Below are 25,992 nucleotides of genomic sequence, written 5' to 3' on the forward strand. Positions count from 1 at the left end.
TGAAGAGGATACCTCAGTCTTTCCCTTCAGTCCAATCATTTCCAGTACAAAGTCCTCCCTTTTGGCTCTCCTTGGCACACATGCTATTTTCCAGGTGCCTTATTGTGGCAGCCACCCACCTTCACAGACAAGGCAACCCTTGCTTTTCTTACAAGGATAATAGGTTTCTAAACAATCACAGTCAAGCCTTAATTTTTCTATAAGAACAATCCAACTTCTGGAAATTGATAAGCCCACACTTTGTCCAACCAGCATCATTTCTTTTATAGGAGTTGTCTTGTACATTGCCCAGACCAGAGAGTTTCTTCCAGGGGGCAGGATTCAGACACTCATGGCCCATGTTCAGCATATACAATTAGCATCCAAGGCCAGGGCTTACCTAGATATGCTGAGGCACATGACTGTGTCTACTAGTGTCATGCCTTTAGGTCACTTGAAGATGCGACAATCTCAGTGGGATCTCAATTTCCACTGGAACCGATGCGCCCAACCTTTCTCTACCTTATTGTATCCACCTTCTTGACTTTGCCTTCTAAGTTGGTGGATGCACTGACCCAACCTTGTTGTGAGTGTGCCTTTAGTACCATGGCAGCATAAGTTAGTCCTTACTACAGATGACTCGAGGGTGGGAAGCTCATCGCAAGGGGCGTGATCAAAATGTGAGTCAACTCTCCACATTAGTCATTTGGAATGCCATGCAGTCTTCTTTGGCTTGTGAGTATTCCTTCATCATCTTCATAGTTCCTTTGTACTGATTCAAAAGGACAATCATGTATCAGTGTTTATTTGAATAAGTAAGGGTGCTTTGGCTCTCTTCATCTCAGCAAAGAAGCAGCCAGAATCTGAGGCTTTGCAAAAGCCAACTCCATCCAGTACAGGCCACTTATGTGCCCTGCTGAAGAATCAGCCAACAAACTCAGCAGGGTGCTTCAGCCTCATGAAAGGTCCCTCAGTGTAGATATTCTGATGTCCATCTTTCAACATTCAGGAACACCTCAAATCATTCTCTTTGCCAGGGAAAAGAGCGCAGTGCTTTCTCTTTACTTTTCCATTCTTCCTCTCCCCCCCCCCCTCTAGTAAATATCACTGCAGAAACCTTGACAATTCCATGGATATACCTGTTTCTTTTATGCTTACCTTTCAATTCCTTTCATACCAAGAATACCGCATAAGTTCCAGCAAAGCTGTTGCACAGTGATTCTCACAGTGCCCTACTGGTCTCAGCAGAACAGGTTCCCTCTCCTCCACAAACTTGCAGTTCTACTTTCTTACAAGTTGCTTCAGTTCTGAGCGCTGATCAGTCATCAGGAGGCCTGACTTCTTCATCCAGAGCTCAAGCTAGCTTGGAATTTGAACAGTTTCTAATGTTGATGTTCCACAGCCCATCCAAGATCTCCTGATAGTTCGGAAGCCTTTTAAGTGGAGAATGTTTACAATCTAATGCTCTGTTAATGGCCATGACCTATCGTACATCATCCTTTGATGATTCTACAGTATCAATGTCATCTTTGGCTTCAAACCTCTTCTATCACAGTTCATCGCAGTGCACTGTTGCTTACTATTTGGCAAGAGATAACTCTTCAGCTTCACAATTGCAGTTGGTTGCATGCTACATGAAAAGCTTACTTCATGTAAAACCTGCATTGCAGAAACCCCATGTACTTTGGGAGCTGAATCTAGTCTTTGCTTTACTCGTGAAGTCTTCTTTTGAGCTTCTAGAAACAATATACCACCTTTCTGTGGTTACAATCAAAGCGGTTTTACATACAATATTCAGGTACTTATTTTGTATCTGGGGCAATGGAGGGTTACGTGACTTGCCCAGTCACAAAGAGCTGCAGTGGGAGTAAATCCCAGTTCCCCAAGATCAAAGTCCGCTGCACTAACCACTAGACTATGCCTTCCTCATAGCTATCACTTCAGCTAGGAGAATTGATGAGTTTCAAGTATTGGTGACATCCAAACCATATACCCAATTCTGTTAGCACAAAGTCATCCTTTAGACACATCCCAAGTTTTTATTGCCATTTGTAAAGCCTTTTAATCTGACACTTGAGAGAAGGTCCTCTAGATTGTAAATGGGCTCTCACCTGCTACTTGAACAGAACTGCTTCATCCAGGAAGTCAACGTATGTTTCATTTGATCCAGACAGAATTGGAAGACCAGTTGCAAAAAGAACATTAGCAAACCAACTTCTTTCTTCATACAGGGGTCTTTTTACCAAGCTGCAGTAAAAATGGCCCTGCACTAGCGGCAGGGGCTGTTCTAGCTGCATGCTGCGGCCCTATTTACCACAGTGAGTAAAAAAGGCTGAAAATAGCCATGGCCATGCAGTAAGATTGCTCTTACTACATGGTTGTGTGGGGGAGAGCACTTAACCGCCACCCATTGAGGTGGCGGTAAGGGCTCCCATGCTAACCCGGCAGTAACTGGTTAGCACATGGCGCTGCCCAACTACCACTGAGTTAGCGCCACACTAAGAGAATGGACTGGTTTTTCCCTAGCCCGGGAAATGGTGCACACTGGGGCTGAAACTACCACCAGTGCCTACATTCGGCTGGCGGTAGCTCATTAGTGTGTGGTAAGCCCACATTGGGCTTACTGCCGCTTTGTATAAGGGCCCCACAATTCTACTATGAACAAGCACATATTCCTCTCAGCTCCATGGTCAATATCATCAATTTGGAGCTATGACATCTATAGTAGCCCTCTTGAAATCTGTCTCATTGACTACAACCTTCAAAGCAGCTGCTTGGTCCTCTCTTCATACTTTCACTGTACACTAATTATTGAACCAGGTTTCAGCACAGGACAATAGGGATAGGGATGTCATTTATTTTATTGATCTTATGCATTAACATAACAAAGTAGGAACCATATTACAAATGACATACTATTACTCTTCACTACGTTTCTATGGAACGTTCAGGTCTTTTTCTGCCGTCATTTACTATGTTACTTCTAAAATCCAAGTTTCCCGATAACTCTTTAACATAACATAAAATAGTTTCAAAATTCTAATCCACTATCCTGCTAATAATCGAAATAGAAAAACGCCTATATTGTGACCCAAATCGGGAGATAGACGTTTATCTCACAAAAACGAATAAAGCGGTATAATCGAAAGCCGAATTTGGACGTTTTCAACTGCACTCCGTCGCGGATGCGGACAAAGTTGATGGGGGCGTGTCGAAGGCGTGGTGAAGCCGGAACTGGGGCGTGGTTATCGGCCGATCAGAGATGGGCGCCTTTCGCCAATAATGGAAAAACAATATGCGTTTGTAGCGAGAATTTAGGGCACTTTTCCTGGACCCTGTTTTTCCACGAATAAGGCCCCAATAAGTGCCCTAAATGGCCAAATGACCACTGGAGGGAATTGGGGATGACCTTCCCTGACTCCCCCAGTGGTCACAAACCCCCTTCCACCACAAAATATGCCGTTTCACAACTTTTTATTTTCACCCTCAAATGTCATACCCACCTCCCTGGCAGCAGTATGCAGGTCACTGGAGCAGTTATTAGGGGGTGCAGTGGACTTCAGGCAGGTGGACCCAGGCCCATCCCCCCCCCCCCACACCTGTTACACTTGTGCTGGTAAATGGGAGCCCTCCAAACCGCCCCCCCAAACCCACTGTACCCACATGTAGGTGCCCCCCTTCACCCCTTAGGGCTATAGTAATGGTGTAGACTTGTGGGCAGTGGGTTTTGAGGGGGATTTGGGGGGGCTCAACACACAAGGGAAGGGTGCTATGCACCTGGGAGCTCTTTTACCTTTTTTTTTGTTTTTGTAGAAGTGCCCCCTAGGGTGCCCAGTTGGTGTCCTGGCATGTGAGGGGGACCAGTGTACTACGAATCCTGGCCCCTCCCACGAATAAATGTCTTGGAGTTATTCCTTTTTGAGCTGGGCGCTTTCATTTTCCGCTGTCGCTGAAAAACAAAAACGCCCACCTCACAAATTGTCGAATAAAACATGGACGTCTATTTTTTGCGAAAATACAGTTCGGTCCGCCCCTTCACGGACCCGTTCTCGGAGATAAACGCCCATGGAGATAGACGTTTCCGTTCGATTATGCCCCTTAATATCTCTCAGTTCTTAGCAGAATACAGTCACAAGAACCTGGTAATAATATAGTCATAATACTAATACAGCCATCTCTACTCTACCCTGATCAAATGTTATCAGTTTTTTGCCACCCAAGAAAGAGAAACGTATATTCCGTCTAAACATTTTATAATTCTGCGTAGAAGCTAAGAAAGGAGATATTTCCTTTCCAAATTTTGCTGTCTGAAAGGCCAATAGTTTCTCAAACAATTTTAATCTCCTTATACCTTTAGAAGTTGAGAAGAGGAAGAAATTAAGCTTCCTGTATGACCTAGATGAATTAATGAACAAGAACTGATCGCACCAGTAATCAGGAGCTATTCCTTTTAAATTTTTAAATAGAAAGCATGCCAGTTTGAATTGGATCCCTGCCTCTACTGGAAGCCAATGTAATTTAATATAAAGCTGGGACACTCTATCGTGCTTTTTTAATGAAAAAAATAAGTCTTATTGCTGAGTTTTGAATAGACTGAAGCTTTATCAACATATATTTAGGGCATCCTAAATAGATTATATTAAAATAATGTAATTGACTTAATAATAAAGCTTGCACTAATAAGCAAAACTGATTTTCTTCAAAGAATTTATAAATTAAACTCCCCTTCCCAGAAAAGCAATCAGACACAATACAATGTGAGAGAACATACCAGGAGTAAAAGAGCTGAGCCCCTCAAGAGAGCAGCCAGCAATTATTCAACCGTCCCCAACACAGTCCTTTTCCACTTCTAAAAACTCTTTCCACAATAAAGACTCTTAGCCGATTCCAGCAGAGGGCCGTTAGTTTCACATCAAATGGACAAATGGCAATTTATCTATCACCATAGCCATTGTCAATACAGTCAGTTGCTTCAAGGCTGCAGCCAGGACCATACGGCTGGCCATAACTATATGAGCAAACGTTGTTACGACTTGTAATCCTGGAAGTCTCACATTCAGTAAACAGTATTCCAGCTGTTTATGAAACTGTACCCCTATAATTTAAGTTATCAGGGATGAGACTCACTCCCAAAATAAATGTGCCTAGGGACAAGACCACCAAAACATCCAGCTTCACATACATTTGCCCCAAGATATGGAACACAATACCGAAAGCCCTGAGACAAACATTCTTCTTCGACGAACCCACATAGTTCAACATGAACCCTAACCAACACACCAAGATGTTCGACCACTGACTGAAACCAAATAAGACACACGCCATCTTCAAGTGGCAGTGCAACATGTGTAAACTGAACATGTGTAACAAGTAAACTGTAAGCCACATTGAACTGACAACTTGATTGGAAAATGTGGGGTACAAATGCATAAATAAATGAAATTTATGTGGTGGAAAGTTCCTTGATCACCATAATTGTGCCAGCATAAACCAGATGCATTCTCAAACATGCAAGCTAGATGCAGTGGTGTATAATACCACTTATATAACATCTTGTAACCATTCTCCACCAGATTGCTTGCTATGGAAATGTTAAAATGAAGCAAAAATCATGCCCTGTGCTTTTTGATCAAAACGTTTCCTAAATCTTGTTCCCATTCTGCTATATATGTTATAGGAGGGGCCCCTTATGTAAGCAACAGTCTATACAGCCTAAATAAACCCCCTTGCATTCCCCTACTTCTTAAGGCCACCTCAATCTCTGTTTCCTCAAATTGTAATTCAACTAGGGCCTTATGGTGAATAAAATCCCATAATTGATGGTATTGGAATATTCTCCAAGTACAAGCAAGGCATAATTCTCACGATTGGATAACGCGGTCCCGTGTTGCCCGGTCCAGAGCTTATGACAAGCCTTACAAGAGCATGTGCAAGTGCCTTCCCTCCCATTGTGGTGAAGAGTGGCTGCTTTTGATGGCATCTTTTCACACTTCGGTCTGGAAAGAGCATTTTTTGTGTGCCTTTTGGCGTATTTTCCATTGTTTTTTGGTGTGCCCGTGTTTGGATCCCCTTTTCCTCACCTCCGTACACTTTTAGGTTTGGTTTTGTTTTGTGCGTCAGGCTACATTTAGATCTTGACTTCAGACAGGTTTTTCCCTTTTTTTTTTTCTGGTGCCTTGCCCCTTTTTCAGGCACCATCGCTTTGTTTGATTTAGCTGTGGAGGTTTTTTTGTCCACATCTACTCAAGTTCCCAGTGGCTTCAAGCGCTGTACCCAGTGCAGTCGGACCATTTCTGGCAAGAACACCCATTCTTGGTGTCTCCATTGTTTGGGGCCCGACCATAGCCCTGCTAACTGTCTTCTGTCTTCCGATGAAGAAGCGGACCCAGGTTGCCAGAGAGTCTCAATGCAAGAGGATTTTTGGAGCCAGATCCGATTCCTTGACTGCATTGGCATCCAGATTGATGGCATCGATGTTGAGTGCTGCACCAGCATCGGGAGCATCTGTCCGCATGGCTGCTACTAGACCTCTTGACATTGGAGAGCAATAGCGCATCGAGTAGGTCTCCAATTGTCTCGATGCCGACTGCTGTGCAGGGCCCCCGGTGCCGTCTTGCGTCAAACCCTACCCGAAGTTGATGTGAGGATTCAACGTCATCCTTGTCAGAGCTGAGGAGCCTCGATTCCGAGCTTCAGGCAAAGGCCAAGAAGCAATGGCATCAATCATCCTCAACGCAAGGTGCCATGAGCTCCGGGACGTCGAGGGATTCGGCACCCGAGAAGCATCGGTGCCGGAAGGACTGCTCCCTCTCCATTCAAGAGGTGATGATGCGTCAGCTCCCAGTTCCCATTTTGGCTCCATCAGTTTTGCAGCCTGTCTCGGAGCCAGCATATCAGCCTTTCCCAATGTCAGCTCTCGAGCACATCTGGGCCTTGCTTCTCAAGCTGTTGTATGAGCTCTTGCAGTGGTGTGCATCGGGGGTGCTAGCACCTACCCTGCCACCCATTGCAGCCCCGCTTGGCCCTCAGCCTGCGGTACGGCCTCCGATGCCGGTGTTGCATATGGCTCTGCTGTCTACTGCCACCCAAGGCAGCACTCCCTCAACATCGGTGGAGGAAGCTTCACTGGAGTTGAGGTGGGAGCTGACTCCTCAACGCCCTTCTTGAGGACATGGTTCCTCTAAATCGGGGCAGGCTCAGCCTCAGCCCTCCCATCAGGAGTTTTTGATTGACACCAATGAGTGCTCATGGGGGTCGGACATCCTATGACATCCCCTGTGAACACTCCTCTCCGCTTGAAAAGGAGAAAATCTCCAGAGAGCCTTTCTTTTCCCTCTTTTGTGAAGCAAATGGCTGATGCCAATCCATGTCCTTTAGAGATGGAGGACAAGCCCAGGGCCAAGATGCTCGAGGTCCTAGACTATGAGTCTACTCCTAGGGAGGCTGTGACTGTCCCTCTCCACGTTTGGGAAGCTTGCCAGATGCCCTTGGCCTGGATTGGCCGCTGTCGTGGACAGGATGCTGGGTTTGATGGACCCTTGGTCTTTTCCCAGTGTGGCGTTCCAGGAAGTTCTAGTTCAGATTTGGGAGTCCCCTCTGTCGTTCCCTGTTCTGCCCAAGAAGATCGACACGCTGTACCAGATCCACAGCACACCTTGATTTGATAAGCCCCAGCTGCCACATTCCATGGTGGTAGAATCCGCCCTCAATAAAGCCAGGAATTCTAGAGACTATGCCTCAGTATCCCCAGGCAGAGAAGCTAGGACCTTTTGGGAGGAAGATGTTCCAGGCCTTTATGCTCATGTCCCGTATACAATCTTACCAGCTCTTCACGACGTGTACTTGCGGAAAGTGCGCAAGATGATAGACTTGGCTGACTATCTCCCACTAGAGCAGGCTAAGTCAGTACGCCAGTTGACCAAGCAGCAGATGGCACGTCGGAAGTTCTTGACCAGAGGCGCCTATGACACTTTTGACGTAGCATCCAGGATCTCTGCCCAAAGTATAGCAATGCACAGACTCTTATGGATGCGTGTTTCTGACTTGGAACCGACGAGTCAGCAGCAGTTGGCGGATTCCCCTTGCATGGGGATAACCTTTTTAGAAAGAAGATTAGGAGGTCGCTGACCAGATCAAGAAACATACTGATACCATCTCTTCTTTCTCCCACCGAACACCTACATCAGCCTCCTCATCTAGGAGGTCTTTTGGCTGGGAACACAACACGTTCAGTACTGCATGTTGCCTTTTGGCCTTGCGTCAGCTCCCAGGGTCTTTACCAAATGTCTAGTAGTAGTTGCAGTGTCGCTATGCTGGCTGGGAATAAATTTGTGCCCTTACCTCAACAATTGGCTGTTGCAGAGCACATCGGAAGACGGTGCTCAGTAGTCTATGCAGGGGACTATTCGGGTGCTCGAGCTACTAGGGTTCATTTTAAACTACTCCAAGTCTCATCTTCACCCCGCCCAGCAATTGGAATTTATTGCAGCCCTGCTCGATACATAGAAGGTTCAAGCCTTTCGGGTTGAGAGCAGACACTCAAGGTGCTTGCTCTGCCTAGGAAACAAATCTCCAGATCAATCTTCTGGAACTTTGGGTGATCTGGAATGCTGTAAAGGCTTTCATAGATCGACTGTCTCACCAAATTGTACTAATTCAAATGGACATGTATTACAACAACAAGCAGGGGGGCACCGTATCACGCCCTCAGTGTGAGAAGACCGTCCAGATGTGGTGTTGGGCTCGCCAGCCTGGCATGTGTCTTCTAGCCACTTATCTGGCAGGCAAAAACAACAGCCTGGCCGACAGACTGAGCAGGGTTATGCAACCTGGGCATTGCCTGAGAGATCTTCCGAGTATGGGGTACCCCATCGATGGACCTCTTTGCCACTCACATGAATTACAAAGTCCCTCAGTTTTGTTCCAGGCTTCAGGCCCACGAAAGACTAGCATCACAGATGCCTTTGTCCTTCACTGGGGAACAGGTCTTCTGTATGCGTATTCTCCCATTCCTCTCGTGAGGAAGACTTTGCTGAAACTCGGGTAAGACCGGGGGACCATGATTCTGATCGATCCTTACTAGCCTTGGCAATTCTGATGCCCTCTTCTTCTGGTGTTATCCTCCAAAGATCCGTGGAGATTGGAGTGTTTTCTGACCCTTATCACACAAAACGAGGGATCTCTTCTGCATCCCAACCTTCAGTCGCTTGCCCTCACAGCCTGTATGTTGAGAGCCTAGAATTTGCTTCCTTGGATGTCTCCTGGGTCTTGCTAACCTCCAGGACAGATTCCACTAAGAGGTGCTACTCTTTTAAACGGAGGAGGTTTGCCGTCTGGTGTGAGGGCAAGGCTTTAGATCCTGTTTCCTGCCCTGCACAGACCTTTCCAAGTCTGGTCTCAAGACCAACTTCGTAAGGGTTCACCTCAGTGCAATTAGAGCTTATCAGTATATAGAGGGTAAGCCCATCTCTGGACAGCCTCTAGTTCGTTTCATGAAAGGTTTGCTTTTGTAAAAACTCCCTGTCAGATCTTCACCTGTGTCGTGGGACATCAACGTCATTCTTACCCAGCTGGTGAAAGCTCCTTTCGAGCCACTGAATTCCTGCCATCTGAAGTACTTGATCTGAAAAGTCATATTTTTGGTGGCTGTTGCTTCAGCTCGTAGAGTCAGTGAGCTTCAGACCTTAGTAGTGGATGCACTTTAAACTAAGATTCATCACAACAGAGTAGTCCTCCACACACATCCTAAGTTCCTGCCAAAGGTTGTGTCGGAGTTCCATCTGAACCAGTCAGGTGTCTTGTCAACGTTCTTTCCCCGACCTCATGCCCATCCTGGCGAAAGCACTTTGCACGCCTTGGACTGCAAGCAAGCATTGACCTATTAAATGGAGCAGACTAGGCCCCACAGACAGTCCGCCCAACATTTTGTTTCTTTTGATTCCAACAGGGTGGAGTTCACCATCGGGAAACACAAAATTTCTAACTGTACTCTGTAATGCTGCAGTTGCACTTGAGACAGTTACTTGAACTGGTGACTCCCCCTTGAAAAAGTAGCCACGAAACGGGGACCTGTCGGGGTTTTAAGAGCACCAACTTGTTCAAGCTAAGTGCTGCATAAAATTAGATGATAGCATATTGATAAACAGAAATATATTTTCATATATAAGACTAGCAAAGGGTGGTGGAGGTTGAGTCAATGATTAGACAATACACACAGATAATACACCCAGTCATTGGGTGAAAAATCAAATAATCTTTATCGTGTGTTATATATGAGACTACTCCACTCTCAATAAGCTGAAGAAGCAATACACTTGTATTCATGTGTGTTTAAATATTTTGTTATATTTCTAGGATAAGCAGCATAAATTTTGTTTTACTCTTTTGGAATCTTGCCAGGTACTTGTGACCTGGCAAGACCACTGTTGGAAACAGGATACTGGGCTTGATGGACCTTTTGTTTGTCCCAGTGTGGCAACACTTATGTTCTTATGGCCCAAAGTTCAAAGTCCTATGGATGTCCACCTGCAGAAGACAAGTTTGATCCTCCTAGGCAGGAAACTAGCTGCATATCGAATAGATGTAGATTCAAAAAATACCCTGACCCCTAAGTAAGAGAGCATGAGAGCATCTCCACAGTTCAAGGGCCCCAAAAATGTAAGGATGTCTACAAGCAGAAATGAACCGTAGATCTTGAGTGGACAGCCATGGAATTGCCCACAAGGCCAAGCTATATTTTGCTTCATCCAAACTCAACTTTTATTGGACCTCTGCTCCCAAGCAGCCAAAAGTCTAAGTTGGGTGGCCATTATAGTATTTATGAAAGTTGGGCATGACTATCCCTCTCTGCGAAGGGAAGTTTTATATTGTTCTAGAGCTCACTCTCCGGGGCTTATGATGCCATATGTAATGAAATACTTTGTGATTTAGGGTCTGAAAGAACTGCTTCGTTAAGGGTATTGTGAGAGCAGTAAACAAGTAAAGTAACTTGGACAAGACCACAATTTTTACAGCATTAACTCTGCCCCACCAAGGTACTGACAGACCCTCCCACCTTTCCAAATCCTCCCATAACTGCTGAAGCAATAGGGGGTGATTAACATGATGTGGCTGTGCCCTGTGAGAAACAATATTAACCCCCTAAATATGTAATATAGAGTGGGATCCATTTGAATGGATGTTGGGTTTGAGATGTTTTACTTGGTCTTGGTCTAAGGTTATATTCAAAATCTCCAATTTAATCATGTTAGTTTTGAAGCCCAACATTGACCCAAGGCAAAAGAGAGACTTGACAATGGCTGGTAAGGAAGTAACAGGGTGGTCCACCACAAATAAAATGTTTTTGGCAAATAATACAATTTTATTTTGTTCATCTTTATAAGACAGTCCATTTATTCCCAGGAGTAACCAAATATGCTGCTCTAGAGGTTCCATTGTGAGTGCAAAGAGCAGGAGTGAGAGCACACAGCCCTGACACATACCCCATTACAACTCAAAACTATCAGCATTAAAGGGCCATTAATTTGTAGGCACGCTAAGCAAATTAGCAGGCTGCTGAACCCAAATCAGAAATTTGCCCATAATTCCCTCCCAGGTCAGTGTTTGCAACATAATTGGCCAGGCCACTCTTTCAAAGGCCTCATTTGCTGGGCATACTGTATCAAATGTAAGACATGTCGAATGTTGTCAAATGTCTGTCAACCTTAAATAAGCCTGCACCAGCTGGGCCTGGATAGCACTGAAGCTGTTAGACTATATTTTGGTGAAAATCTTATAGTCAGTTTCTAGCAGGGAGATGGGTCGTTAGAAATCACAGGCAGTTGAGTCCTTCCTCAGCTAAGGAGTAGCAGTGATGCCCACTAATCGCTAGGAATAGGGTAGCTCAGTTACAGTATCCAGAGAATTAAATGCTGTGGACAAAATTGGCACCAGATATTTCTGAAAGCATTTATAAAGTTTGTTCTTAAAACCGTCAAGGCCAGATGCTTTGCCATGGGGTAAATTTTTGATGGCCCAATCTTTTCTAAGGTGATGGGAGGGATAGTTGATCCCCCTCTCCCTGGGTCAATCAGGGAAGATGTAGCTCCTCTAGACAAACTGTTGTTATATCTGCTGAGGCTTGCAACTCTGCCTGATAGAGCCCTGTGTAGAACTGAAGAAAGATCTGTCTAATTGTCTCATTATCAAGCTGGTCTCTCCCTTGAGAGTTTTTATTCCTTAAAATTTTGTTTCTCAGCGTTTTTGTTTTGAGCTTGAGTTAATTCCTCTGCTCTATTGCCTGACTCAAAATGTTCTTGCTGCAGTTGTTGGAGCCTGGTATTAATATTGTCAAGCTCCAGCTCTTTTAAATCATGTGTAATTGCTCAATGTGTGCAAATATATTACGAGGTCCTCGTCCAGATTTATGTAGTTGTTCAAGGTACATTAAGTGACACTTAGTATCATGTTCTTTTGCCACCTCTGCTTAGATCTGTAGGCCACCAGGAAGATGGTTTTCCCCCTGAGGACCACTTTTAGACTGTTCCAAAGGGATACTGGGCTTACATCTATATCATTAAATTGTATATAATCTTTAATCTCAACTTCAGGGTCCAGTAAAAGACTGTCATTAAAAGGCCACCGATGCTGAGTTCTCACTGGCGTTAAGGGTGTGACTTGTAGTGTTATAGACACATGGTCCAACCAGACCTGCATGACAATCGTTAGTTCTTCTAAAATTTGGAGCAGCCCATGAGCCACCAGCTACGTCTACTTTTGTGTAAGACATATGCACCTTGGAGAAGGTGTGAAATCCTTTCATGTTGGGTAAAGGTACCTCCAGGCATCATGGAGGTCACAGTGTTGCAGTAGTAGTTTTAACTGGGCTGTGGCTGCCCATAACCCCCTGCTTGGTATCCAGCTTTGGGGTCTATCATTTGGTTGAAATCCCCACCAAAGTTAATATGACTGCCTGCAAAATTTTGTAGCAGTTGATCTGTACTTTTATAAAAACCCTTCTGGTCTACATGGAGGAGTAGTCTAATGGTTAGAGCACCAGTCTTGACATTCAGAGGTGGCTGGTTCAAATCCCACTGCTGCTCCTTGTGATCTTGAGCAAGTCACATAACCCTCCATTGCCGTAGGTACAAAATTAGATTGTGAGCCCTCCAGGGACAGAGAAATACCCAGTGTACCTGAATGTAACTCACCTTGAGCTACTGCTGGAAAAGGTGTGAGCAAAATCCAAATAAATAAATAAATACGTTCAATGCATAGATGTTAACTAAAGTATATAACTGATATTTTAGTTCCACCTTGAGTAGAATATAGCACCCCTTCTTATCCTTCCAAATTTCTTTAACTTGACCGGCTGATAAGTTTGAAATCAAGATCTCTACACCACTAGTTTTCTTTTTCAGTTGGTTAGAGGCTAAGGGGTTCTTTTACTAAGGCGTGCTCACGTTTTCAGCGCGCGCTAAAATTGGGTGTGCGCTAAACGTTAGAGATGCCCATAGGAATACATTAGCGTCTCTAACGTTTAGCGCGCCCAATTTTAGAGCGCGCTAACAACGTGAGCACGCCTTAGTAAAAAGGGGTCTAAGTAAATTATAGGGAGCTTACAGTAGATAAATGACTTTTCATGAGGTTGCAATACATGCATTTTATTCCAGTACAAATCAATGTAGACACAGAAGAACACAGACTTCGCAAACTTGAAATCACAAGGAACACAGCGAAGATGACACAGAAGATATAGTCCATGAATGATGCAGAATAAATTCCAATTTATTGATAGGTCCATGTGAATCATGCAAATCTACAGGACTCGACACTGCCGTGTTTCGGCCAACCGGCCTGCCTCATGAGTCTTATATTCTTATATAATGGTTCTGAAAAGACTGTGGCTGTCAGCTTGTAATCAGGAGGAGACCTCGTGCATGAAGCTCCGCTCAGAAAAAGAATTGTATGCTAATATAAACTCAATACTCAATCAACTGCGTTATACAGGTGCGGCAGCAAAATGTCGCCTGTCAAACGAAATTTTGCTGCCGTACCTGTAAGACGTAGTTGATTGAGTATTGAGTTTATATTAGTACACAATTCTTTTTCTGAGCGGAGCTTCACGCACGGGGTCTCTTCCTGATTACAAGCTGACAGCCACAATCTTTTCGGAACCATTATATAAGAATACAAGACTCCTGAGGCAGGCCGTTTCGAGTCCTGTAGATTTGCATGATTCATATAGACCTATCAATAAATTGGAATTTATTTTGCATCATTTAAGGACTATATTTTCTGTGTAATCTTTGCTGTGTTCCTTGTGATTCCTGTACAAATCCCACCTCCATGCACAGCCTCCTTAAAGAAAAGGTGACACTTCTATGGGGAGTTAAGACCCCAGGCATTCAGAGAAATGAAGTTAAAAGACCTACCAGCCATATGTTAAAAAGTAGCATATACTACTCATACTTACCCAGCCATTCATTCCTCCAAACAAGCAGACAGTCTTCTTAGATAGACCCCCTTGTATGTTCCGTGCCAGAATTGCCCCCAGCCCTCTTCCCCCTTCCCTCCTCTCCTGCATGCTCATACTCATTCCCCCCATCCCACCCCCACATACACGCCTCATCCCCTCCTCCCATTCCCTAGTATCCCCCAGGTCCCCTTTCCATGATAAATCCAGCCCATCTTCCCCTTCATAGGCCTAGTGAGAAAGTTACAGTCCCTCACCCCCCCCCCCCCCCCCCCCCCAATCACCTTGATTTTATGATTCCCTGAAAAGACATAATCATTGAAATAACTAGAATAGAATGCAAGCAAGGTAGGTAGAGTTCACATAGAAAATTGATTGTTTTAAGGGTTAGTTTCTTGGCCTTCACTCTGTGGAACCCCTTCCCCCCCCCCCCCCCCCCCCCCCAGTTCAATTGTGTCCCCACAAGAAAACCTTTTTTTTTTTTTTTGCTGGCAGAGCTTATCTGTCTGCTTGGTCCCTTGAGTTGTTACTCTAAGATCAAGCTGGACCAGAGGACCCAGAGTTTAGATCATCCAGCTGATGCTATAGTCATCCTACACTATCTCTTTATAGTACCCCCCTGGCTGCTGGGGTCACCAGATCTCTGTCTCCTGGATTTATTTATTTATTAGGATTTATTTACTGCCTTTTTGAAGGAATTCACTCAAGGCGGTGTACAGTAAGAATTGATCAAACATGAGCAGTAGGCAATTACAGCAGTAAAATTATGAAGAATGTTAATATCCCTTAAAATCCTCTGAGCCTCTAAGACTGTCGTGACTTTATGTAGAACATTTCCCACTGCAGAAGATAGGGCAAAGGGGAACCTCCATTTATAGTAAATACTGCATGCTTTTAGGGCATGGGTGATGTATCTGAATGCATGCTCATCGTTTGTGCAGAGTAGTGGCTGAGGTATCTGCAAAGGCCTAAACTGATGCTACTTCCCAATCAATATGGCCCATTTTTTGGGCTGCTTTGTAGAACCTGTTCCTTGATCAGGAAGCACAAAAACCACGCCACAATGTCCTGAGCCTGTCCTGTGGCCTGGGACCCAACACCCGATATGCCTTTCAAATTCAGTTTGTGGAAGCTCCTCATTCAAACCAGCTGCCAGGAGACATTTGTGGCATATTTTCTACATGAGCGCCATTGTATTTTTCTCTACTGACGTCTCGGGAATTTCCCGGACCCACAAGTTATTTCTACGGGTTTGATTGTCAAGGTCCTCCAACTTGGTTTTCAGCTCTTCTTGTTTAGTGTGCAGAGCTGTATGCTTCTTATGGAGATCCTGTATTCAGTCTCTGTCCCATGTCTTTTGTTAAGCTCTATTATGTCAGCATATAAATCGGTCTTAATGTCCAAGATTGTGGCTTTTTATTCTTCCAGACACAGTTTCATCTCTTCCCGAGTGGGGGGATTCAGCTCATTGCCTGAGCACCAGAAATTAGTGCTTTTTATTTGCAGGATTCAGGAGCTTTTCCTTTATGCTTCCATCAGCGAGGTGACATCTAAGGATGTCATTTTCACCCTGAAGCAACGGGAAAACACCCCAAATTCTTTTTTTCTTCTGTGTTGCAAAGAGTGTGGAGTAATTTCAACATTGCCCAAAATGCAAAGTAAAAACAAACAAAAAAAAAATAAAAAACAAAACAAAAAAACCCAAATCAAATGAAGATTCTCATAAATGACACAGGAAGCTAAACTAAACAAAATGTTTTGTGCCTCTCACAGCCCTAAAGGACACTGCCTTTGGCAAGCAGTGCTGACCAATCTTTCCTTGTCACCTGAGAACTCTTGCACTTGACTGTGCCAGCTACTCTAAGGTTTAAAACAGGGGTTCTCAACCCAGTCCATGGAAAATACTCAGCTAGTCAGGCAGACTGGCTTGGTGTGTCCCGAGGACTGGGTTGAGAACCCCTGGATTAAGACAATACATTGCTGAGCAACCCTAAGCTTGGGAATCATCCACTTATGTGCCTGACAATCCTGCTTGTGAACGGAAAAGCAATGTTGCTCACCTGCTATCAATGTTTTCCGTAGACAGCAAGATTGAGGCACACAATCCCACCAACCTCCCTGACAGTTTTCTAGCTTGGGAGCTAACTGAGGAGTTAAGGAGACTGCTGCGTTTGGAAATAGTCACACATGCTCAGAACGTTGTACTAAAGTTCTGAGCAGTTCTGTCCTGAGGCTGTCAAATGGCATCACCCACTAGTGTGTCTTATCAATCCTGCTATCTGCAGAAACATCTGTTACAGGTGAACAACCTTGTTTTTCACTTAGAATTTATTGCCAGAGGATATGGTAAAAAGCAATAGCTGCATTTAAAAAAAGTTAGGACAAATTCCTGGAGAAAAATTTTATAAACTAAGTAGACTTGGGGCAAAGCCACTGCTTATCCCTAGCAGTAAGCAGCATGGGCTCTTGCAACCTTTTAGGACTCTGGCTGTACTTAAGACCTGAATTGGCCTCTCTTGAAAACAGCATATTGGGCTTGGTGGACACGTGGACTGACCCAGTTTGGCGATTCTTATGTTCTTACAAAACAGGTTCCCTGAAAGCTCTTGCACAAAGTTACATCTGCTGTGAGACAGGTGTAAATTTGCATGTGTACATGCTGGTAAGAATCAGCACATATGTACATATTATGTAAAATATGCACCCATAAGTGCTGGCTATTTTCTACCCCTGGGAAATGTCTATAATTCCTCTATGCATACTTTTATATGCATATATTCTGGGCAGTTAAATGCTGTTCTTCACACATCACGTATAACCCCCAAAATGCATATCTCTGGGAATGCTGAGCTTCATATTTATTCCAGCATGGTATATGTATCTGTGTGACCGTCAAGCCAAGAAATATCATGTCCAAAAGGATGGTAAGAGAATGAGACATGGCATGCAATGACACACACGGCATAGACTGCAGCTGAAGCCTTTTTCTTTAGGAAACTACAGCCACCAGAGATCGAGCAGATGCTCTTTCCTTGTGAAGGGGGCTCATAAACTTTGTTTTGTATAATTTTGGGCAGCGATTGTTTAGCTGATCAAGATCATTGATTGAAATCACAATTATAAGATTAAAGCATTTTGTTTCTGCATTGTAACAAATTCTTTTACCTGGCAAGTTAAGCCCCTGTGTTCCCTGAAATAAAGGTCTGTGTGATCATTTTTGTTCTGCAGTGTGTGAAATTTGTAGGTTCTTCCTAATATGTTCATCTGCTTTGGTTAAGGTACCTCTTATTGTATAAGTGTTATTGGCATGTCCACTACTTCTAATGTGACTGCTTACCTCATAGTTCTATCTCATAGAACAGCAGAGGACGCTTATACACAATAAGAGGTACCTTACATCGTTATGCTCACATCTAGAGAAGTGAAATGTCTGCCTATCCTTTAAAAGGAACCTTAACCTACAATCGGACCTTAAAGTTGTCTTTACATAGGGCATTTACTAGCAGTGAATGGTCTGTTCATTGGATTTTTACTTAAATACTGTATTAATTCTAGGACCAGCCTGAGGGGGATAGCATGTGGAATTCCCAGGCTGGTCTGCAGCAATCACTGCTGCTGACACATATGAAGTGTAGGTGGAAACCAGACAACACTGTCTCCTTGCACTTGAGCATAGGAAAAAGAGGCTGTAGTGCCTAACTAAGTTGAGGCAGGGAAGGAGAGCTCCCAGGCTGTGAATAAAGGTGCTTAGGTGCCAGGCCCTGTAGAAGGGATGTCATGCTAGATAACCCACTGCCACTGTAAACTTTTCCCTCCTTCTTATGCAGGGATCAAGGATTACATGTGTGAGCTGTGTGGGAAGACCTTTAGTGAGAAAAATACCATGGAGACCCATAAGCTGATTCACACAGGTAACTGTTTACTCCAAAACCCTGCAGTAGAATAGGGAGACACACAAACTGATTCCCATTTAAAATACCATAATAGAACATTCCAGAACAAGGGTTCAGATACTTTTAGATTCTTTGCCAAGATGTGACAATAGAATGTTCTGGAACCTTTCAGAACCTACAAAATGATTTGCATAGGTGAACACCTGAACCACTACAGAACATTTCAGAACGAGGAAAGCCAAAAACTTGACCTGTGAATGAAAAGGCACATGCAAATGTTCTGGAACATTGAAGCATTACCTTCCCTGTGTCCCAACCCTTTCAAACTAGTCCTTTTTATTATGTTACTAGGAGCACTTCGTTTCAATGAGTTGCCTCTTTTCCTCAGTAGTATCAGAGTATAAGCAGATATTTGACTGTACTCATGAACTTGCAGGTTAAATGGGCTGTAGACTTCAGGTGATCATTCTTCAGCTGCACACCAGAAAACACCACACTCAAGATGGCATTAGCAACTAATCAGGAAATGCAGCTAGGAGTTTTGGGGCTACCAGTTGCATATTTATTATTTTACAGATTGTCTGATCCAGTCCTGGTTTAACCCCATTGCAAACATGGAGATGTACAGTAGTCCTGCTTTTGCTGGAGAAATCCAAACTTCAATTCCCTGCTTAACAGTGGAGTAAATCAAGGCCTGGATCCAGCCCATTATGAAAAAATGAAGGATGCATGGCACCCCTGTAACTGTATTATAAATAGTTAAAATGAGCCAAGTAGGTATACACAAACAGAAAGATTATAGTGCCCCGTTAACTGGGCATATATAAGTATGAAACTGTGATGCCAGCTACAGAAAGGACTACATCAACCAAAGAGATATGCATCTGAACAATGGTAGGACTTATAAGTTGTAAAGGACCACATAAATCTCTGAGCTAGACTCACATGAACAAGTGATTAAGGGTAGTACCTCATCACAAAGTACCATGCTAATGCCTGTGGTTGTGAGCTATCTGTCTGAGGTAATTGCTGCACAGTCATGTCCAATCATAATCTAGATTCATAGACTTGGGGACTGGATTTAATGCATTCAGACTATATGGGTTGATGGGAGGTGATTTCACTTGGGTCCTGCAGTTGATGGGGGGGGGGGGTGGAGGGTACTGAAAGTCATGTGCTTGAGCTCCTTGGGTCAGATTAAGAGAGACTGGAGGAGATGTGCTGCAGTTCCATGGGTTGAAGAGAGGTGGGTACCAAAAGCAATGCATCAGGACCCTACTATGTGAGGAGAAAGTGCTTGCTCTCTGTTGAGGTGGCAGCTACATATTTGCACATGACAGGCAAGCCTTTAAGGCAAAAGTGGCACAAATTCATTCTTGAGAGGAGAAGGGGGAAGCAATGGGTTAAAATATGCAGGTATTCTTTTAACCTCAACCTCTGTATGAAACATTTAAGAATTAGCACATCAGAGAAGTACCTAAAGTTGAGCTAGGTCAAGGGAGGCACAGTGCCCTTTATCCAGGATTATAACATCCTGGGTGAGTTTGCCAGCTCTTTTCTTTAAAGCATAATCCCTGAACTGGTCTGACTATAACTTGTAGCTACAGGCCTGTGCTGTCAGCCTTGAGCATCTCACACTACAACCCTGCCAGCCTGTAGTATCTTTCTCAGTGGTTCACAGCAGTATTCCTGGTCTGTGACATATGCCCTGGGTGACTCATGGCATCTCCTGTTATGTTACTGGCCTATGATATGTGCCCCAAGCATCTCTGATTCCATTTGTATACTTTTGTGATTATAATCCTCTAATCTCTCATGTCATGGTGTGGGTGAAGGGGAGGCAGACATTGCAATGCTGACAGTTGCTCCTTTCCTCCCCTCTCCCCTCTGCAGTGGGGAAGCAGTTCTCGTGTGGTGTGTGCGATAGAAAGTACGTGACAGAATACATGCTGCAGAAGCACGTTCAGCTGACACATGACAAAGTGGAAGCTCAGAGCTGTCAGCTGTGCGGAACCAAGGTGTCCACAAGGGCCTCCATGAGCAGGCACATGAGGCGCAAGCATCCTGAGGTGAGGGCACTCTTCAGGAGCTGGTGTAGGTATACATCCTTCATTCATCCTTGTTCTCCCATGAGACTTCTGTGGTCTTGGCTCAGGTGTGTCATCATGTCCTGATAATTTTTATCTTAGTCCAATAAGTCCTCACAATTTGCAAAGATTCCTGTTTCCTATAAGACCAACACAACTGTGAAAAGTTGTAAAATCTTTGCTGGACAAAATGATGAAAGTGTCCTGGAAACTATGTATATAAAATTCTAAAATATAGTATAAGAAAAATTGTTCTCCAGCTATTAGGATGAATGTGTGGGCCTCAGTTCTGGAGTCCATTTCTCGTTTCACTCTGGAAGATCAGCTATTAAAGTGGCCCACAGAAGGTAAACATTGACAGGAGAAATGGGGACCTGCTGTATTTATCTAAGGTGTTATGCATAGAATAATAGAGTGCTCAAATATTTGAGCTGCTCTTCATGTTAGAAATATTTTTTCTCCAAGGATAAGCAGGACCTGAATTACTCACTGATGGTTGATGTTGGTTGGTAGAACCCAGTATGATAAAAAGGATAACTAGCTCTTGAAGTTTACAAAGCTTTCCAACAGGTTATCCACACATGTGTTGGACTTTCTGCACTGGTATCATCCAGACCACCTCAGTTCTTTTTTTTCTTCAGGTTATCAATAGAAATCAAACAAAATAAAACATGGAAAAGAAAATAAGATGATACCTTTTATATTGGACATAACTTAATACATTTCTTGATTAGCTTTCGAAGGTTGCCCTTCTTCCTCAGATCGGAAACCTTTGAAAGCTAATCAAGAAATGTATTAAGTTATGTCCAATAAAAAAGGTATCATCTTATTTTCTTTTCCATGTTTTATTTTGTTTGATTTCTATTGATAATCTTTAAGAGTGGACTAACACGGCTACCACACCTCTCTACTTTTTTTCTTCACAAAGCCTATATGACACCATTTTTTTCCCTTATGAGTAACTTGTTCATAATTTTCAGCATTAGGTTGCCTCTGAATCCAGTTTCCCTAGATAGGTTTTTTTGGTCATTTCCATGTTTTCTTCAGCTTTATTTATTTATTTTTTTGCTTAGGCATGGCCTTCATTGATTCTGGTGCATCTAGTGGCACCAGTTGAGTTTAGAAAATTGAGCCATTTAATTTTTTGTTTGGCTATTTTTTTTAAATCTGTCCTAGAGGGTGCATGATACGTCTTGGGCCTGATCATGATACCTTAAAGTATCATAATTGGCCGACTATATCATCTAATAGATTTTGTGAAGAGCAGAGGAAGAACTCTTTGGTTTGAATAAATTTGATTGAGGCACATCGACCTCAGATACATCAGCCCACATGGAACTAGGCGATACATCGCAAGGACATTGGTCATTCATTGATTGAGGTCATTGAGACCATCTTTTGATGAAGTCCTGCCCAAAGATATCGAGGGATTCTAACTCTCTACTTCCAGCATCAAGGAATTCCATTGTGGTGCATAGAGAGGAGAGTAAGAAGGGTTGACATAAGTCCTCATTGAAGCATGATGCCAGGAGCATGGAGATATTGGCAACTTCCATCACTTCATTGAAGCATCCCCTGTGTGGAGTACAACTCATCCTCTCTAACACCACAGGAAGTGTAGCAACCTCCAAGCATCCTGGTTCAAGTGACCAAAGAAGACAACATCATCCCTATGTAGGCCAAAGAACCTTGGCCTCAGCAGTCTTGGAGGAGAAGTTTGAGAAGAGGATTGTGTGTGCTATGTCAGTGCTTGCCTTGATTGTTTACATTGCCACCAACATTGCGGTAAGCTCCAGTATAACCCATTCTCAAGGCTCATACACTGTTTGGAGCTGCAGCATTGACACTGGGGCATGGGAGGTGCCTTAATATTAGTAGCAGGCTACATTGATGCTTTTATCACGTGGAGCAGAGATTTGTTCCAAGATACAGGTCCAAATCAGGGTCTATACATAACAGACAAGATGTCCTTATACAGGCCTTATTTGCTAGCCAGGCACAAACTCAGGCATCCCATACAGAATATTTTTCTGACATTGAATCTGAGCACTATTAGGGATCACCCTATAGATCAGCAAACTTCTCTGAACACAAGAAGTTAACTGGTCTCTTCGCCTTCACAAATTTTGTATGGGAAATGACTGAGACCATTCCATTTCCTTTAGAGAAAGAGGATGAGCCCAGGAAAGAGATGTTGGGCATTCCTATTTATTTATTTTATTAATTTATAAAGTGTTTACATAGTATATCACTGCACAACAAAGCATTTGAAGCAGTTGACAATAAAAGTACAGTGCAATCCGCTTAAGTGCAAGGGTCTGGGACCAAAGAAATACATGCAGTTAACCGGAGCGTGCACTTAACTGTTGTGACCCAAAGAAGCTTGACATCTGTTAAACATATGTACAGTACTGTTTATTATACGTACAGTATACAGTCTCCTTTAACTGACGTTAGGCTTACTTGAAGTAATCAGTCATAGTCCTCTGTACACTCTTGTGTATGTGAGCTCCATAGACTATGTCTGCCAGATGGTAAAAACTGTCATAGCATTGATATCCAGTGGCCTCCAGATAGGCCCGCATGGTGTTGAAACCCTCCAGCGCTCTTGCAAAAGTGACAGGAGGTTCTTGAATTTCGTCAGCATGTGCCTCGCTACTCATTTCATCATCAGCCTTTGCCTGCGTGTAGGCGCATATCTCGACATCAGCTGTCGTCAGCTGTTTGTAGATTATAATTAACAGCTACGTAGCAATGAAATTCCTCTTCAGTAACACAGGCTGGGATGTCAATAGCCTGTTCATCTGACGCATTTGCAACAGCTGTATCTGTTTCGTCCCTCTCCACATCCTTAACAAAGCTTGCCCGCTTTTAGCAGGTCACAATGGTTGCCTCTGTAACATGATTCCAGGCTTCTTTCTACGTATGTAGGGAATCCAACAGTGATAGATTACGAGCCAGTTCAACAGCACGTTTATCCTTGCCAGTCTGGTCATCCATAATGCTCATCAGATGACGTAGCACAAGAGCCCGATAATGTTGTTTGAAATTGGCTATTATGCCCTGATCCATAGGTTGTATCAGAGAGGTAGTGTTTGGTGGCAGGAAGACCACCTTGATGTTAGACAGCCTGACATCATCACTGTGTGCAGCACAATTATCACAAAGCAACAAAATCTGACGCTTTTGTGCCCGCATTCTAGTGTCTAACTTCCTAGCCACTGCTTCCAAGTTTCCCCAGTCATCCATGAATTTGCGTTAGTCTCGTATGACACAAGAAGTCGCTTAACATTCTTGAAGCAACAGGACTGTTTTCTCGTTCCAATGATGAGGGGTTCCAACTTCTCACTCCTATCCATATTGCAGCAAAGGAGGATCGTCAGTCAGTCCTTCGACGTTTTACCTCCAGTAGTTTCGGCTTGTTTGAATGGAAGTGTTCCATCAGGAATCACTCGCCAGTAGAGACCATTTTTGTCAGCATTGAAAATGTCATGAGGTGCAAACTCATTCAAGATGGTAGGAAGAACTGAAAACCCAATTTTCAGCACCAAAGTCATCAGCGTCTTGTTTTTCACCCTGCTGTTTCTTGAATTTTATGTTGTTCCTCTCCTTCCATCTTTCCAACCATCCAACAGTGGCTTTGAATTCAGTTAGTCCAAGACTTTTGGCTAGCTGATTAGCTTTCTCCGTAAGCAGTGGACCACTGACAGGAAACTTGTCTGCTCCTGATTTGAGAAAACCACCGAAGAAGAGCATCTTCTACCTCCTCAGCTTTTCCCACCCGTTTTCATTTCCTGTGTGGATTTGTATTGTTTTGCCAGTCTTCCAGAAGCTGATCTTTCTGCTTCAAGATACATGAAATTTGACTGGAATTGACACCATATTCTTTAGCAATAGATGCTTGACTTAGTTTGTTTTCTAATTTTTTAAGAACTTCTATTCCTTCAGCCAGTGTTAACGTTTTACAGTTGCGCAACGATGACGACTCCAGTGTACACTCTAACAATATTCTTTCGCTTATTCTGCCTGTGGCAGTTAACCACGAGATTTCAAATTTACCACCCCTCGGCTTCCATATTCCGTGCGTGCGCTTATGCAGAGTCTTTCCTGCAGAGGAGTGGTCTTAAACCATGCATATAAGCGAATCTTACACTTATCAGTGGTGTGCTAAACCGAAGTTTGTCCCCATAGAAATTAATAGCGCCAAAAATGGGACCGAAGTACGGCATGCAGTTAAACAGAGCATGCGCTTGTCCAACGTGCACTTAAATGGAGGAGTGCACTGTATTCTCAAATTACAATAAAACATTAGCAAAAATGAATAGACTAATACAGATCTAATCTGGCCAACAACAAAAAAGTCTAATCAGATTGTTATCCCAGGTATGTCTTTGTCTTCTTGTGGAATACCTTGACTTTCTCAAGCCTGTCAAAAAAAAAAACATGACAGAACCTGTACATAAGAACTTTTAAGGATGTATAGATCAGATGTAGGAGACCCTTCTCTCTATACATTCTGTTAACAAGAAGATGAATTCTGTGTGTAGAATCCAGAAGGCTTCTGGATTTGAAAAGAAATAATTACTATACAAATCACTGGTATTTGATACTGACTTCAGGAAGATCATGTGGATGGGTACCCACTCTTTGGGGCCTCAGTGGAAGGGTGCCTGTAACCATTGAACTTCCTGGGAAAAGGTTTTTCAAAATGTTCAGTTCTTGCAAAGCTTTTTCCAGCTTTCATGAGCCAATATATGAAGACTCTTTGGTGCAAGGTAGAAGGACAGTTGCAGTTTCTATCTCAAGACAACAGTGATGAACTTGGATCATTACTGACAAAAGGGAAGGAGTACAAGAAATGCATGGTCTTCAGACCTTTGTTGTTTCTGAAACACCATTAAGCAACAGCTGTTGGCACTCCCAGGCTCCCATGGCTGCAAACCTCAGATCTGAGACTTGATGTACCCTGAAACGGAAGATAGTCATTTTGATGACAAGAAGCAATGTCTCAGATAAAGGACCACTGTTCTGTGCCTCAGGCCTTCCTGCACTCACCTTTAACCAGACTTCCTCCTCTAGGAGGTGTTACCTTATTACTACTACTCCTACTTATCATTTTTATACTTCTACTACTACTTTTCATTTCTGTAGTGCTACTTTGATGTACGCAGGACTGTATGCATACAATATGAGATGGTGCCTGTTTAATGGAGCTTGTAATCTATGAACAGGACAAATAAGAGAATTTGGAAGTTTAATTTATTATGGGAATGGTTGTAAACAACATGGATATGATTAGGAAAGTAAATGATTAATATTTAGCAGCCTTAGAAACGTGGACTTTTAGGCTGGATTTGAATTAGAGCCAGAGGGAGCATGATACAGCAACTCAGGCAGTCTATTCCAGGCATACAGTGCAGAAAGGTGGAAAGAATAGAGTCTGGATTTGACAAGGGAGGAGAAGGGCACAGATAAGAGTGACTCTCTCAATGAACAAAGTTCTGAGGAGTGTATAAGGAGAGGGACAAGTGTTGAAGTATGAGGAACTGCAGAATGAATTCTGGAGAGAAAGAGTGAGCTA

General features: G+C 43.5%; 1 protein-coding gene across 3 annotated transcripts in view; it reads left to right on the forward strand.

Annotated features, from left to right (window-relative positions):
- PRDM15 (PR/SET domain 15) overlaps positions 1 to 25,992 on the forward strand; it is a 391,258-nt gene that overhangs the window by 298,549 nt on the left and 66,717 nt on the right. For all 3 annotated transcript variants that reach the window (XM_030203815.1, XM_030203817.1, XM_030203816.1), the window contains 2 exons: positions 18,259 to 18,342; positions 20,218 to 20,393. In XM_030203815.1, coding sequence (XP_030059675.1) covers positions 18,259 to 18,342; positions 20,218 to 20,393 — 260 coding nt within the window. The remainder of the gene's footprint in view (positions 1 to 18,258; positions 18,343 to 20,217; positions 20,394 to 25,992) is intronic.

The sequence above is a fragment of the Microcaecilia unicolor genome, chromosome 5, assembly GCF_901765095.1.
Source record: "Microcaecilia unicolor chromosome 5, aMicUni1.1, whole genome shotgun sequence".
Classification (NCBI taxonomy): domain Eukaryota; kingdom Metazoa; phylum Chordata; class Amphibia; order Gymnophiona; family Siphonopidae; genus Microcaecilia; species Microcaecilia unicolor.